General features: G+C 38.2%; 1 protein-coding gene across 2 annotated transcripts in view; it reads left to right on the forward strand.

Annotated features, from left to right (window-relative positions):
* The window catches only part of TARBP1 (TAR (HIV-1) RNA binding protein 1), a 63,109-nt gene that overhangs the window by 27,170 nt on the left and 20,807 nt on the right, over positions 1–15,132 (forward strand). For both annotated transcript variants that reach the window (XM_061182331.1, XM_061182339.1), the window contains exons 13-17: positions 7,790–7,899; positions 11,106–11,267; positions 13,452–13,639; positions 14,072–14,333; positions 14,442–14,630. In XM_061182331.1, the coding sequence (XP_061038314.1) occupies positions 7,790–7,899; positions 11,106–11,267; positions 13,452–13,639; positions 14,072–14,333; positions 14,442–14,630 (911 nt within the window). The remainder of the gene's footprint in view (positions 1–7,789; positions 7,900–11,105; positions 11,268–13,451; positions 13,640–14,071; positions 14,334–14,441; positions 14,631–15,132) is intronic.

The raw sequence follows: 15,132 nt of genomic DNA on the forward strand, positions 1-15,132 counted from the left end.
AGCATGAGAATAGCAATAATTTTATAATTATTTGTTTTTAAATATGTTCACCCCTCAGCACCTCTAAGTAGAAAATACTTCATCCAGGAAGTACAGTGGTGGTAATGGAAGCATTGAGCACTTTCTTCGTTCCTTAAGCTAAGATTTATGTAAAACAGTAGTTGAAAACCCATGGACATCAGATATGAGAATATCGATGGGTAAGCCTTGATTCCCAATATTTCTGACCAGTTTCATTTGGAATTTTAGAAATTTTCTATTTAGAAAAGAGTATTCTAGAGAAGCATTGGTATTAGGTTAAACCTGAGGATAATATGAAAGTTTAGATTTTAATATAGGCTTGTGAAATATTAAAGCTTGTTTCCAAGTTCTGGTATTTTTGGTAATGGTAGCAGAACCGAATGCTGTACACATAACAGTAACTTTTTATAAGACTTCTAACTCCTTTAAGGGCATAAATTTGGGTTCATTTGACATGTCTTGACTGTTGAAAGCACTAGACTCAGTGCCTTCAAGTGCAGGACTGGGTTACGGGTACCTTTTGGGAAATTGTGGTGATATTTGATACACACAAGAACGTGTGATGGTTATATGTCATTATGATGCATAATAATTAAACAAACACCCATGAACGCACCACCATGGCATTTGTTGCTAAGAATGAATTTACCTATGACTCCTCAATCCCTGCCTTTTGCCTCCTTATTTTGACTTTTATCTGTATCACTTCCATGCACTTAAAAAATAGTTTTACCACATAAATCGATACTCCTCAGCAATATGTTGTCTCATTTTCCTGCTTTTGAGCTTTATAGAAATGTTACTTTACTGTAAGAAGTCTTCTGTAACTTTTTCACTTAGCAGGTTTCTAAGAATCATCCATGCATGTCCTTTCTTACACTTCTGCATTTTCCCTGTTGTGTTACCTTCCATTGTGTGATGACACCACAGTTACGCGTTCTTCTATTGCTGGACACTGGATTGCATTTCGTCTACTACTATTATGTACAGTGCTGCCTTGAACACTTGTCTACGTGTCTCTTCTAGGCCTGTGTCTCTCCAGGGCACGTGCGTGCCCCTGGGGCCAAAGTGACTGGTTCTTAGAGTATGTGCATATTCAGCTTTTAAGATAATGCAAAATTGTTTTTCTAAGTAGTTGTGTACACATTTTATGTTCTCATCTGCAGAATGTAAGTTCCCATTGCTCCTCATGCATCTCTCATTATACTACAAGTAAGAGCCAAAGAAATCAGTGTGTAATTTTGATAGTAGTTGATTTCCAGATAACTGGTAAACCATAATAAGCTTAATTAACTTTATGTTTTTTTAATTGAAGTATAGTTGTTCACACTGTTGTGTTAATTTCTGCTGTACGGTAAAGTGATTCAGTTATACATATATTTACTTTTTGTTAATATTCTTTTCCATTATGGTTTATCATAGGATATTGAATATAGTTCTCTGTGCTATACAGTAGGACCTTGTTGTTTATCCGTTCTATATATAATAGCTTACATCTGCTAATTTAGATCTATTTAACTAGCTTTAAATAGATCTAAATCCTGAAAGGATTTCTTTGATGGGGGAAGAGGAAAATAGTTTTTCCGTTTTATAAATGAGTAAATAATCTAGGATTAACTAATAGTACAAGGGTCAATGAACACATAATGGTAAAGTCAGAAATAACTAGGTACAGTCAGCCGTCTGTATTTATGAATTCAACCAACCATGGACTGAAAATATTCAGGGGAAAGATTCCAGAAAGTTCCAAAAAGCAAAACTTGAATTTGCCGTGCTCCAGCAACTATTTACATTGTATTTACAGCTATTTATATAGTATATACAAGGATACTTGGCTAAGCCTGGGTCTGCTGCGGAAGGGAAGACGTGTAAAATTAAAACATACTCCTGGGAAATGCAAACACCTTTTCACCTACTTATGAGCAATAATGGCTTACGTGGGAAAACCCATTTTACTTAAAACTCCCCCAAAGATGTCCTAAAATGTTCAAAATAAACTAAAGCCTAATTCATAACTTTGGTTAAATGGTCTCTGCTGCTTCTGTCAGCTTAAAGCTCTAAATAAATGATGTTCCAGTGGTTATTTTTTTTAATTCAGAATAACTGTACAATGTTTATTTTAATATTTGAGGAAACGTACTTACAGTTACACTATAACTCTCCCTTTGTTGCATTGGATTATATGGGTCAAAGTAACTGGCCTAATCACACTTCTTCTGTCCTAACTACTTGCTGAATGTGTCACAATATCCACATATAATATATTGGGTTGGCCAAAAATTTCGTTCGGTTTTTGCCATACCATCTTATGGAAAAACCGAAACGAACTTTTGGCCAACCCAATATATATGGATATATCCACATATAATATCCACATGTAATCCTTGTTGCTGTCACTTTTTTCCTGAGTTGCTTTTGTTTTCTGGCCTTGATCTTTTGTGTCTCTTTGAACTTTTCTTCCTCAGGTAGCTTTTATTTTTTAAAAATTGTGGTAAAATATACATAACAAAATTTACACTTTAACCGTTTTTTTTTCTTTAACATCATTATTGGAGTATAATTGCTTTACGGTGTTGTGTTAGTTTCTGCTGTATAACAAAGTGAATCAGCTGTATGCATATGTATATCCCCATATTCCCTCCCTCTTGCTTCTTCCTCTGACCCTCCTTATCCCACCCCCTAGGTGGTAGCGCAGCACTGAGCTGATCTCCCTGTGCTGTGCAGCTGCTTCCTACTAACTATCTGTTTTACATTTGGTAGTGTATATATGTCAATGTTACTCTCTCACTTCGTCCCAGCTTACCCTTCCCCCTCCCCGTGTCCTCAAGCCCATTCTCTACATCTCCATCTTTATTCCTGTCCTGCCCCTAGGTTCATCAGAACCATTTTTTTTTTTTTAGATTCCATCTATATGTATTAGCATACAATATTTGTTTTTCTCTTTCTGACTTATTTCACTCTCTATGACAGACTCTAGGTCCATCCACCTCACTACAAATAACTCAATTTCGTTTCCTTTTATGGCTGAGTAATATTCCATTGTATATATGTGCCACATCTTCTTTACCCATTCATCTGTCGATGGACACTTAGGTTGCTTCCATGTCCTGGATATTGTAAATAGTGCTGCAATGAACATTGTGGTACATGACTCTTTTTGAATTATGGTTTTCTCAGGGTATATGCCCAGTAGTGGGATTGCTGGGTCATATGGTAGTTCTATTTTTAATTTTTAAGGGACCTCCATACTGTTCTCCATAGTGGCTGTATCAATTTACATTCCCACCAACAGTGCAAGAGGGTTCCGTTTTCTCCATACCCTCTCCAGCATTTATTGTTTGTAGATTTTTTGATGATGGCCATTCTGACTGGTATGAGGTGATAACCTCATTGTAGTTTTGATTTGCATTTCTCTAATGATTAGTGATGTTGAGCATCTTTTCATGTGTTTGTTGGCAATCTGTGTATCTTCTCTGGAGGAATGTCTGTTTAGGTCTTCTGCTCATTTTTGGATTGGGTTGTTTGTTTTTTTGTTATTGAGCTGCATGAGTTGCTTGTATATTTTGGAGATTAATCCTTTGTCAGTTGCTTCATTTGAAAATATTTTCTCCCGTTCTGAGGGTTGTCTTTTCATCTTGTTTATGGTTTCCTTTGCTGTGCAAAAGCTTTTAAGTTTCCTTAGGTCCCATTTGTTTATTTTTGTTTTTATTTCCATTTCTCTAGGAGATGGGTCAAAAAGGATCTTGCTGTGATGTATGTCATAGAGCGTTCTGCCTGTGCTTTCCTCTAAGAGTTTTATAGTGTCTGGCCTTACATTTAGGTCTTTAATCCATTTTGAGTTTATTTTTGTGTATGGTGTTAGGAAGTGTTCTAATCTCATTCTTTTAAATGTAGCTGTCCAGTTTTCCCAGCACCACTTATTGAAGAGGCTGTCTTTTCTCCATTGTATACTCTTGCCTCCTTTATCAAAGATAAGGTGACCATATGTGTGTGGGTTTACCTCTGGGTTTTCTATCCTGTTCCATTGATCTGTATTTCTGTTTTTGTGCCAGTACCATATTATCCTGATTACTGTAGCTTTGTAGTATAGTCTGAAGTCTGGGAGCCTGATTCCTCCAGCTCTGTTTTTCTTTCTCAAGATTGCTTTGGCTATTCAGGGTCTTTTGTGTTTCCATACAAATTGTGCAATTTTTTTGTTTGAGTTCTGTGAAAAATGCCATTGGTATTTTGATAGGGATTGCACTGAATCTGTAGATTGCTTTGGATGGTATAGTCATTTTCACAATGTTGATTCTTCCAATCCAAGAACAGGGTATATCTCTCCATCTGTTTGTGTCATCTTTAATTTTTTTCATCAGTGTTTTATAGTTTTCTGCATACAGGTCTTTTGTCTCCTTAGATAGGTTTATTCCTAGGTATTTTATTCTTTTTGTTGCAGTGGTAAGTGGGAGTGTCTGTACTAGACACGATTAAATTATACACTTTTAATGGGTGAATTGTAAGATGTGATTTATAGCTCAATAATTTATTGACCATATTTATGTGGATCTATTTCTGGATTCTTTTGATCTGTATTTTTATCCCTTTGCCAATGCTGTACTGTTTTGGTTACTGTAGATTTACAGTAAGTCTTTAAATGGGTATTGTGATTCTTTCAAATTTATTCTTCTTTGTCAAAAATATTTCTAGCTATTCTAGCTCCTTTGCCTTTCAATATAAACTTTATAATCAGCTTGTTTGCATTTACCAAAAAAAAACAATCCTGCTGGAATTGATTGGCATTGCATTAAATCTACAGATCAATTTTTTCAGAATTGCTTTCTTTATTATATTGAGACTTTTAATTCATGAATATGGTAAGTCTCTTGATTTATTTAGGCTGTCTTTTATTTCTTTCATCAGAGTTTTTTAGCTTTCAGCATATAGATCCTATGCAGGTTTTGTTAGATTTATATCTTTTGGAGGAAGATTATTGTAAATGATATATTTAAAAATTTTTTGGTTTTCAATTGTGCATTGCTAGTATACAGAAATGTGATTGATTTTTGTGTGTTGACCTTGTATCCTGTAACCTTGCTGAAGCACTTATTAGTGGTAGCAGTTTTTTTAATAGGTCCTTGGGATTTTTTGGTAGACAGTGATGTCATTTGTGAATGAGGACAGTTATATTTCTGGAGTTGTCCATAGTGTTCCCTTATCCTTTAAATGCCTGCAGGATCTGGGGTCTGAAGTAATTCCTTTTTAACTCCTGATAGTGGTAGTGGTAGTACTCTCTCTCTGTCTCTCTAAGACTGGCTAGTGGTTTATCAATTTTATTGACCTTTTCAAAGAACCAACTTTTGGTTTCATTGAATTTTCTCTGTTGATTTTTCTCTTTTCAATTTCATTGATTTCTGGGTTTTTATGTTTACATCTTTGTGCTTGCTTTTGGTTTATTTTGCCTTTTTATTGACATTTAGGTGGAAGCTTAGATTATTGATTTTAGATCTCTCTTCTCTTTTAAAATGACATCTAATGCTATGAATTTTCTTAAGTTTTGTTGTTAACTGCATCCCACAAATTTTGGTATGTTGTATTTTCAGTTAAGAATATTTTCTGATTTTTTTTTTGAGACTTTCTCTTTTACCCGTGAATTATTTGGAAATGTATTTAGAGATTTTCCTGTTGTCTTTCTGTTATTGCTTTTTAATTTAATTCTGTTCTAGTCAAAAGAGCATACTTTGTACAATTTCAACTTTAAAAAAATTGTTAAGGTTTATTTAATGATCTAGGTATGGTTTATTTTGGTGACTATTCCACGTACACTTGAAAAGAGTATGTGTTCTGCTGTTGTTGGGGGGAGTGTTCTATAAATGTCAATTGTATTCAAGAGCTTCATGGTGTTTTTCAGTTTTGTATTCTTGCTGATTTTAGGATTGTTGAACCCAACTATAATTATGGACTTATCTCTTACTCTAGGGATTATGATGTACATACTTTTTACAGTCAGCTTAGAATTAATATTTTACCACTTAAAATTAACATAGAAATGTTACTACCTTATAGGTCCCTTAACCTCCTCTCCCCCATTTATTACAGATATCTTACATTTACTCTTGTTGAAAACCCTACTGGACAATGTTATGTTTTTTTCTGTCAACCATCAGACACATTTTAAAGACTCAAGAGAATGGTCTGTTGTATTTACTAAGATATTTACAGTTTCTTTTGCTCTTTCTTCCCTGACGTTCCATGTTCTCTTGTGGCATTGTATACCGTTTGTTCGAAAAATGTCTTTTAATATTTCTTCTGTAGCAAGTTTCTTGGCAATGAATTCTCATAGTTTCCCTTCATCTGAGAAAGTCTTTATTTTGCCTGCTGAATAATATTTTTGTTGGATATAAAATTCTGGTTTGATAGGTCTTTTCTTTCAGCAATTTAAAAGTGTTCCATTTGCTTCTGGCCTCCATGGTTTCTCAATAGAACTCTGTAGTCATTCACATTGTTTTTCCCCCAGGTAATAAGTTGTTTCTCTGTGCTTTCAAGATTGTTTCTTTGTTTTCGGTTGTCAGCAGTTTGGCTATACCGTGTCAGATTGCATATTTTATTGATTTGTTTTCAAGTTCACCGATTCTTTTCTCTTGCATCTCCTTTCTATTAATCCCATCCAGTGAGTTTTTAAATTTTCAGTTATTGTACTTTCAGTGAAAAAATCTCTGTTTGGTTTTTGTGTATATCTTCTATTTCTTTCCTGAGACTTTTCTGGTTTTCCATTTGTTTTAAGAGTATGTGTTGATTGATTGTTGAAGCATTTTTTAATAGCCGCTTTAAAGTCTTGGTCAGGTTATTCTAATATCACCATCATCTTGGTGATTTCATTTGTAGATTCTTTTCCCATGTGAGATAGGGAATAGCTCACGCTTCACATACCCAGTTATTTTTGATTGTATCCTAGATATTTTGAATATTGTGTTGTGAGACCCTGGATCTTGGTCAGATCCTGTGGACAATGTTGATATTTTTGTGTAGCAGACAGTCAGCCTGGCTTGGTTTAGGCCTCAATTCCTGATGTTCTGGCTTTTGTGGGTGCTGGTTCCACTGTCAGTTTTGTTTTCATGTCCTTTGCAGTGCTATCTTGACCTGTGCCCCATGTGTTCCATCTGGTGGTCAGGCTGGGACCTGTGCACTTGTCTGTTAGTTCCGTTCTGAAAGTCTTTGACGTGCTGAATAGTGTCACATCCAGGCCTAGCAGCTCAGGGGTGAGCCCAGCACTTCATAAGCCACTTGCTGGGGCCATTTTCCTGAGCGCCTCCCTCTCTGGAATCTCCTAAGTACTCACCATCCGGTTCCCTGAGATTCTCCTTTTTCATTCCCTGACCAGAAGGTGGGCGCCCAGTCTGCTGCCCACTTTCTTGACTGCTTCTCCATCTGGGTCCAGTCTGTAGGAAGACAGGAGCAAAGTCACCGCTGTTCAGGGTTACCTCTTTCTGAATCCATCTGCTGCTTTTTGCCTTTCAGAGTCTTCAAATGGCTGTTTCGAATATTCCGTCCAGGTTTTGTAGCTGAATTCAGTGAGAGAGTGCAGTGTGTCTTTGTTGCATCTTATCCAGAACTAAAATGCCTAAATGATTTTTAAGATTAATTGTAGATTTCCCCATGGTATTAATGACTATTGTATTGTTAGAATTCATTTTTGGTAAGTGATTCATGTATATGCTTAACATAGGTGAGCTTTTACTAGACTGTCGGGTGTACTTTGTACCAAATAAACTTATTTCTATCATTTTAGTTGCGCCTACAGATGAGGTGTGTACTCTTCTTCAGAACTTTGTCATGTCTACCACAGAGAGCATTTCGGAATTTATTCTCAGAAGACTTACTATGAAGGAACTAAGTAGTGTAAGTATGTATTGGAGTAACTTTTCAGTGTTTTCACCAATATTTTGAGTGATTACTGACTGGCAGGCACTGTATTAAGTTGAAAATTAACGTGATAGTTTCTCAAAAAGCGGCCTTTGGGAGCAGAAAAAAATATAAGCTTTGGAGTCTCCTAGTTCCAGTTCAGTCTGTATAACTGACCTTGGGAAAGTTGTAGCTTTTCTGAGCCTCAGTTTCCTCATCTGCAAAGTGGAGATAATACATCTGCTTATTAGGGCTTAGAGAATGTCAAATGGTAAAACACATTTGAAGTACTTAGCATATTGAATGCATAATTTGGTCCCAGTATCCGGAGATTCTGACTTGGCAGATGTGGGATGGGATCAGGTATCAGTACACACATATTTTTTAAGCTCTGTACGTGATCCTGAAATGCAGTTAGAGCTGGGAACGATTGATCTGAGGTAAAGAAGGTGCTCTGTGAACGTAGCTATCTTCTCTGTCTCTACTGTCCACACACTTTGTTCTTTCTAGGACATCTGAAAAAAACAAAGTTTTCTCCCTTTCTTCAAGAATATTTTGAAAATATCAATTTTATAGAAATGCCTATTACTAATTTTGGGGGTGTTTGAAATCTCTAGGGACAAATGTTGAAGCAATTACAATCATTAGATTGTCAATAGAGTGAGAAAACATACTTATTTTAACAACTTTTATTAGAATATCCAATTAAGGACATTTGTTTGATAGCTGATAAGCAAGTGTGAAAATATAAAAAGACAAGTTTTATACCGAAAGACTTGAGTTATTGTGATAAGAAGGCAAAGAAAAAATCCTCTGGAGGGGAGAGTGTTTCTCTTTTGCATTTCTCGTAAACAATTGTTAATAGTAGTTTTGCTACACCTACATTTCCAAGAAGGCATTTAATTAAGACGTAACTTTTCTTGTTTTGTTCCAATATCGCTTTATTGTTATCAGTATTACTTTCCCGTTTTATTGTGGACGTTTTCAGACATACACAAAAGTGTAGTGAACCCCCATGTACCCGTTATATAACATAAATGTTTTCGTTTGTTTGGAATTTGAAGCTAAAATTTGCTTTAAAAAGGGAAAGGTTAATGTGATTTTATCCTTCAGATGGAAAGATTTTAAAAAGTAAACTCATTGTATAATAGTTTAAAATTATTTTGAAAAATCCACTCCTTAATACATTAGGTATTAGAATTCCCAATTAAGCACATTTGTTTGGTAGCTTATTAGAGTTTAATAAAAATCTCTTCCCGCATTTTCCTTCCCCTCAGCAGCGTGATGGTCAGTATCTAACAAGTGGCTCTTGGGGGGAAAGCCCTGATTTGTAGTGTTTATCAGTTTCCGTGGTTGATTTCAAGCTACCCGCACGGGGCCGTGAATCAGGGAGAGAAGAACCGTCCCCCTCACTTCACAGAGGAAACAGCAGCCTCGGCCAGCGTCACCCCCGATTCAGACTGCCCTGTGTCTGCCTCACCCACCCCTGAATCCATCCTCCCCGCCTTTCCTCCCTTTACAGGAGAGGAAGGCGGTCTGAATCTCATCCTCTCCCATTTGCTCAGCGACTTTACCCTGTTGATCAGCCTCTCTTTCTCGTATTTCTCACCTCTCCTTTCCTCCTGGATTCTCTCCGTGAGCGTTGAAACAGCTTTAAAGGTCCCTCATCTAACAAGAACCCGCTCAATTCCGCGTTCCTTCTGGTACCCTGTTTCCTTCCCTTTGTGAGCTGGTCTGTAAACAAACCCCTCAGCTCCTCTGAGTAGAAGTGGCTCCTTTGTCCTGCACCTGGCGATGCTTTTCAGACCATGTTTTTCTTGACCCCCTCCGCCCCAGTGGACACTGTTGACGCCTCTGCCTTGAAACGCTGGCGTTTATGACATCATCTTCCTGTTGTTTCCCATCCCTCTGGCCGTTACTCCCAGGAATGTCCATTCTCTGCTTCGTAGCCTTGGAAGTCAGCATTTTTCAGGTTGGCCCGGGCCCCTCCTTTTCTCATTCTCTCCTGTCTAGGGGACCTCATCGGCATCCCCAGCTTTAGTTATGCCAGGGCCCCTCACACTCGTTTCTACCTCAGACTGACCTTCTGAGGTGAGCACCCATTCAGCCAGTTGCCATTTGACAACTCCGGTTGAATTTCCCCCATATACACTATTTAAAACTGAACTCCGTATCGTTCCTGCAGGAGGTTATCCGCCTTCCCCCGCCCCAGGTTCCCTTCTCGGTGGATGTACATGATCCAGCCAGTTTCTTCAAGCCTAAAACTTGGGAATCCTGGCAGCTTTATCCCTCACTCTCACCCCCTGTGTTCAGTCTTGGCACCAAGCCCTGGCATTGTTTCCTTCTCTCTGCATTGTATCCTAGCGCTCGGCAGAGCGCCTGGCATCTAAGCGTTGCTCAGTAAAAACTGATAAACTGATGAATTCTGTGCTTCCTGTGTGCCACGGAAGCCTGAGGGTAGAGTAATTGGCACAGCGATAATAAGCAAGGCTACCATTCAGGGCCAGTCCCTTCAGAATGCTTTCTCTCACTTAATTCTTTCAACAAAAACCCTGTGATGGAGAGATACTACCCTCCCCATTTTACGGGTAAGGAATCTGAGGCCCAAAGAGGTTAGGTCACTTGCAGTAGGTCACAGAGCTGGTGATGATAGAGCTGGACCGAACCCAGTCTGCCTGTGTCTGTGAGTCGAGAAGCCCTGCCTTTAATTCTGTCCCCTTCCCTGCCCCCCATCCAGCTTACTAGCTCTGATATGCTGGTAAGTTGTTTAACCTCTCTGAACTTAGTCTTAGGAAAGTGGGACAGTGACCATTCCTTGTGAGAATGGAGTATTACAACTGCCTGAAGCAAAGGAAGTGGCAGTGGCAGTTGCTACACTTGTTATTGTGATTATTTATGATGTGTTAGCCTGGGATGCAAGAATTGGTAGAACATAGTTTCTGCCTTCCAGGGTCTCATAATCAAGGTGGGGAGCCAGCTGAGTAAGTCATGCTGAATGCAGAGTCACCGTCTAAGCACAGAGGAGGACGTGCTTAGCTCTGCCTGGGGAGTTGATGGAAGGCTTCTTGGAAGAGATGACTTCTCCTCTCATCAGTGTCGTCTTTCAGTACTTTTAGATAAACTAATTTATTTCCTGCCTAAACTTCCATAGCTTTGTGAAAATCATGAACCTTGCTTGTTAAGTGTTTTATTGTTTCTCTTAGGTTTCAGATCTGGATCGTTGCCATTTGTACCTGATGGTATTAACTGAACTTATAAATCTCCACTTGAAGGTTGGATGGAAAAGAGGCAACCCTATTTGGAGAGTTATTTCTCCTTTGAAAAACGCATCCATTCGGCATCTTCAAGAGATGGACCGTGGGCAGGTAATCCTCTTTGCTTCAAGGCTTGTAATTATGTTGAGTAAGGCATACGCAGAATACATATTGGACTATTAGACAATATTTTGATACATAAAAAGCATCTGCTGAAATTTAATTTTGAAAATAATATCCCTTGTTCATAATATTTGATGAAGATTGGGACTCCTATCATAATATTAGGTACATAACAAAGGTGTGGTGACTGCAATCGTAAAATCATTTAGATACAGATAGTGGATTTTCACTAGGTCTTTTGCCTGGGTACCAGTAAGGGACATGTTAATGTGTCCAGATTCACCAGTCCAGTGTCCAGAGCCTCCATGCTTGGATTTCTACCCCATTTTCTAGCCCAGTTGTTCACAGCGTCTCCCTTTCCTTTCCACAGAGCCCCCTATGCTGCAGTCACGCTAGGCCACCATAGGGAGCTTCACAGATCACAAGCACGTGCTATATCCTGCCTCATCGGGGCTTTCATTGTGTCTGGTCCTTCCACTGAGAGCGCCCTCCCCTCAACATAGGCTTGTCAGTATCTGGTGCATCCTTTTCGTCCCAGCTCAAGTTACATTTTCTCTTAAATGAAATTTGATCAGTGTCTCATTCTTTTCTTCATTTATCTGTTGCTCTTTATGCCTCCATTTTTGTGGGTTTTTTTCCATCTTACTTGTTTTTGGAATAATTTATGTGTATATGTCTTCTCCACTAGATTTTAGTACCTAGAGGCATTTCTGAAACATGATATAATAAGGCACAGTGGTTACGAGCACAGGCTGTGGAGTTAGACTTCCTGGTTGTGAATCCTGGCTTTATCTTTGCTAGCTGTGTGACCTTGGGGAACTTACTTAACCTCTCTGTGCTTCATTTACTGCACCTGCGAAATAAGGGTTATAAGGCTGATGTGAGAATTAAAGCAAGCTCATGCATGGTAAACCTTTAGAACAGTACCTGGCACATAGAAAGTCCTCAGTAAATGTTAGCTGTTTTCACTTAACATACATGGTAAGGGTTTTAAAAATTTGAGCTGAATCATAGTCTAGTCTGGGCTGCTAATTAAAATAGCTACTTGATTGCTTTAATAATCTAATTTTTAAAGTAGTTTTCAAGAACTGTATTAAAAGAAAATTATAAGGAGGACTGATTAATATTTCAGCATCCTGTCTACTGCATATTAGTGTATTAGTGTTACAAAAGGACATTGTGAGTTTTGAATGTAGATCAGAATTGTGAACCATACCACAGTGATTTTTAAAGATTGGCTTACTTTCTTTACTAATTCACTGAATTACTTTAAGGTTAATAGGGACTGTATTGGCTCAAAAGTAGCCCTAAATTTTATTTCCTATATTGGCAGTGTTGCTAAGTAAAATTTATCTGCAGAGATCCTTGATTTTCTGTGATGGTGGTGAGGGAAGGTATGAAATAAGTAGTAGAAGGTTCCTTTCTGTAGAGATGTCACTGGTGGGCGGTATTTGGGAGAACTGCTTTGGTCTCTCAGGGAAGTATTTTCCCTATCTAGGTTCTTACCGGCACTCCTGGCTTCTTGGTTGAGATTATTGACTTTCTCTCTGTAAGAACAAAGCCAGGCTGTCTTGGTTTCCTCGTTTCTGCTCCTACCTGTAGAGTTCCAAGTGCTTTACATGAAATAACTGATTTATTTAATCTTCACAATAATCCTGTGAAGTAGATTCTGTTACTGTTCCCATCTTACAGATGAGTAAACCAAGGTGTAGTGTGTCCACAGTCAGCTGGTGGTAAGTGCAGAGCCAGGGTCCAGACCTAGGCCATGTGGTTCGAGTCCGGCTCTTAACTGCTGTGCTGTGTCACCAAAAGCAGCATACAGCTGACTGAAGGGGTTGTTTGTATATATGCCAGGAGTCTTTTTTTTTTTTTTTTTAAGTCTACTTTAGCCAAACAGTTGAAATAAGACTCACCCATAGGAACGTTGTATCCAGATTGTCTTTTAGTCTGAATTGCTGAATTTTTATTGCCACTTTGTTTGTTTGCCACCAATCTGTACAGAAATGGTAAACTGAGTGACGTATATTGGATTTCCTTTTATTTCCTCTGACATTCAGTAGCAGGCACGAAGAGGGAAAGGAGGGCATGAGATTCCCATAGACTGGGAGCTCAGGTCCTTATTGGTTAGGATTTGCTTATGTTCAATAAAAGATTGTCCCATTTCCTCCCCAGGAACCGACACTGGGTAGACAGATTCAGAGAGTTGTTAGTATGGCTGCCTTGGCCATGGTGTGTGAGGCCATTGACCAGAAGCCAGAGCTACAGCTGGACTCTCGGGATGCGGGAGCCACGGAAAGGTTCCTCTCCTCTCTCCAGCTCAATCAGACGCTGCAGAAGCCCCACACAGAGGAGGACAGCAGGTGTGTTCACCCCTTGGAGAGCAGCATATACATGAAAGGCATCTTTTTTGCTAATGTTTAAAAATCTATTTTTGTTTGAGTCATTGAGATAATTAGTGATTGTTCAACCTTACGTGAAGGGTTATGGAAGCTTCAAGATGAGGCTTCATTCAGGATGATAATATATTATCAAATTATTCATCCCTATTACTGGAAACCCATTAACTTTTCTGCATTTAGTTTTCAGTGAATCATTTAAAGTGAGTGCAAGTACCTACTTTCAGTGTAGTTAGGAAATTGAGGTTTATGCGGTTTCCTTGTTTTTTGGTAGACAGGATATTTAATAATGACTGTTTAATTTCTCCCCTTGTAAGGATAGTGTACTACTACATGCAAAAGAAATTGAGACAGACTTAAAGAAGGATGGGGTAGTGACTTTATTTTTTGTCTCAGTTTTTTTGAAGAGTCATCATCTTCCCAAGGATGGGGGAAAATAGTTGCACAATATATTCATGATCAGTGGGTCTGCCTCTCTTTCTTGTTGAAAAAATATCACACCCTTATACCAGCCTCAGAGGATGAAATTCTGGAACCCATTCTACCTGCTGTTCAAATGCCAATAAGGACTTTGCAGTCCGCACTAGAAGCCCTCACAATTCTTCCTTCTGATCAAGTTTTACCTGTGTTCCACTGCATGAAAATTTTGGTTCCCAAGGTAAGATACAGTGAGACCTGAATTGAAGAATAACCATAAGAACAGACCATCAGTTTCTGAAATTGTGATAATTATGTATTTCTTTCTTTTTTTTTTTTTCCCTACCAGCTTCTGACCTCCTCTGAATCTCTCTGCATAGTCTCTTTTGACATGGCTTGGAAAATCATAGCTTCTTTAAGCAACACTCAGCTGATATTCTGGTCTAATTTAAAAGCTTTTGTTCAGTTTGTTTTTGATCCCAAAGTTCTTACCATTGCTGCAAAAATCAAGGGCCAGGCATATTTCAAAATCAAAGAGGTAACTTTTTTAAAAATTGGGATTAAAAAACACGTAACATAAGATGTAGCATCTTAACCATTTTTAAGTGTACTGTTCAGTAGTGTTAACTATATTTACATAATTGTGACAGACCCCCCAGAACTTTTTCATCTTGTGGAACTGAAGCTCTGTCCCCATTAAGCATCTCCCCTTTCCCCACCACCCCCCCGCCGCCTTCCAGCCCCTGGCAAGCACCGTTCTACTTTCTGTTTCTCTGAATCTGATGATTTTAGAAAAAAGAGGGAACTTTTTGTTTTCATTTTAATTTGTGTGACCTGTAGCACATGAAGAAGAAGAGAGTTATATTTGTAATTACATATTAGATTTGTTGTTATTTATTTATTCAGTCAGTAAATATTTTGAACCTTCTTCAGTGTCAAGAGTAAGAACAAGAAAATCTGTTAGATATAAAGAAGTAGGTGCACAGTGGTAGCCCATGAACCACATCTGCCTTACAAACGTATTTGGTTCATATAATCAA

Source organism: Eubalaena glacialis, chromosome 1 (assembly GCF_028564815.1).
Source record: "Eubalaena glacialis isolate mEubGla1 chromosome 1, mEubGla1.1.hap2.+ XY, whole genome shotgun sequence".
In the NCBI taxonomy this organism is placed as follows: domain Eukaryota; kingdom Metazoa; phylum Chordata; class Mammalia; order Artiodactyla; family Balaenidae; genus Eubalaena; species Eubalaena glacialis.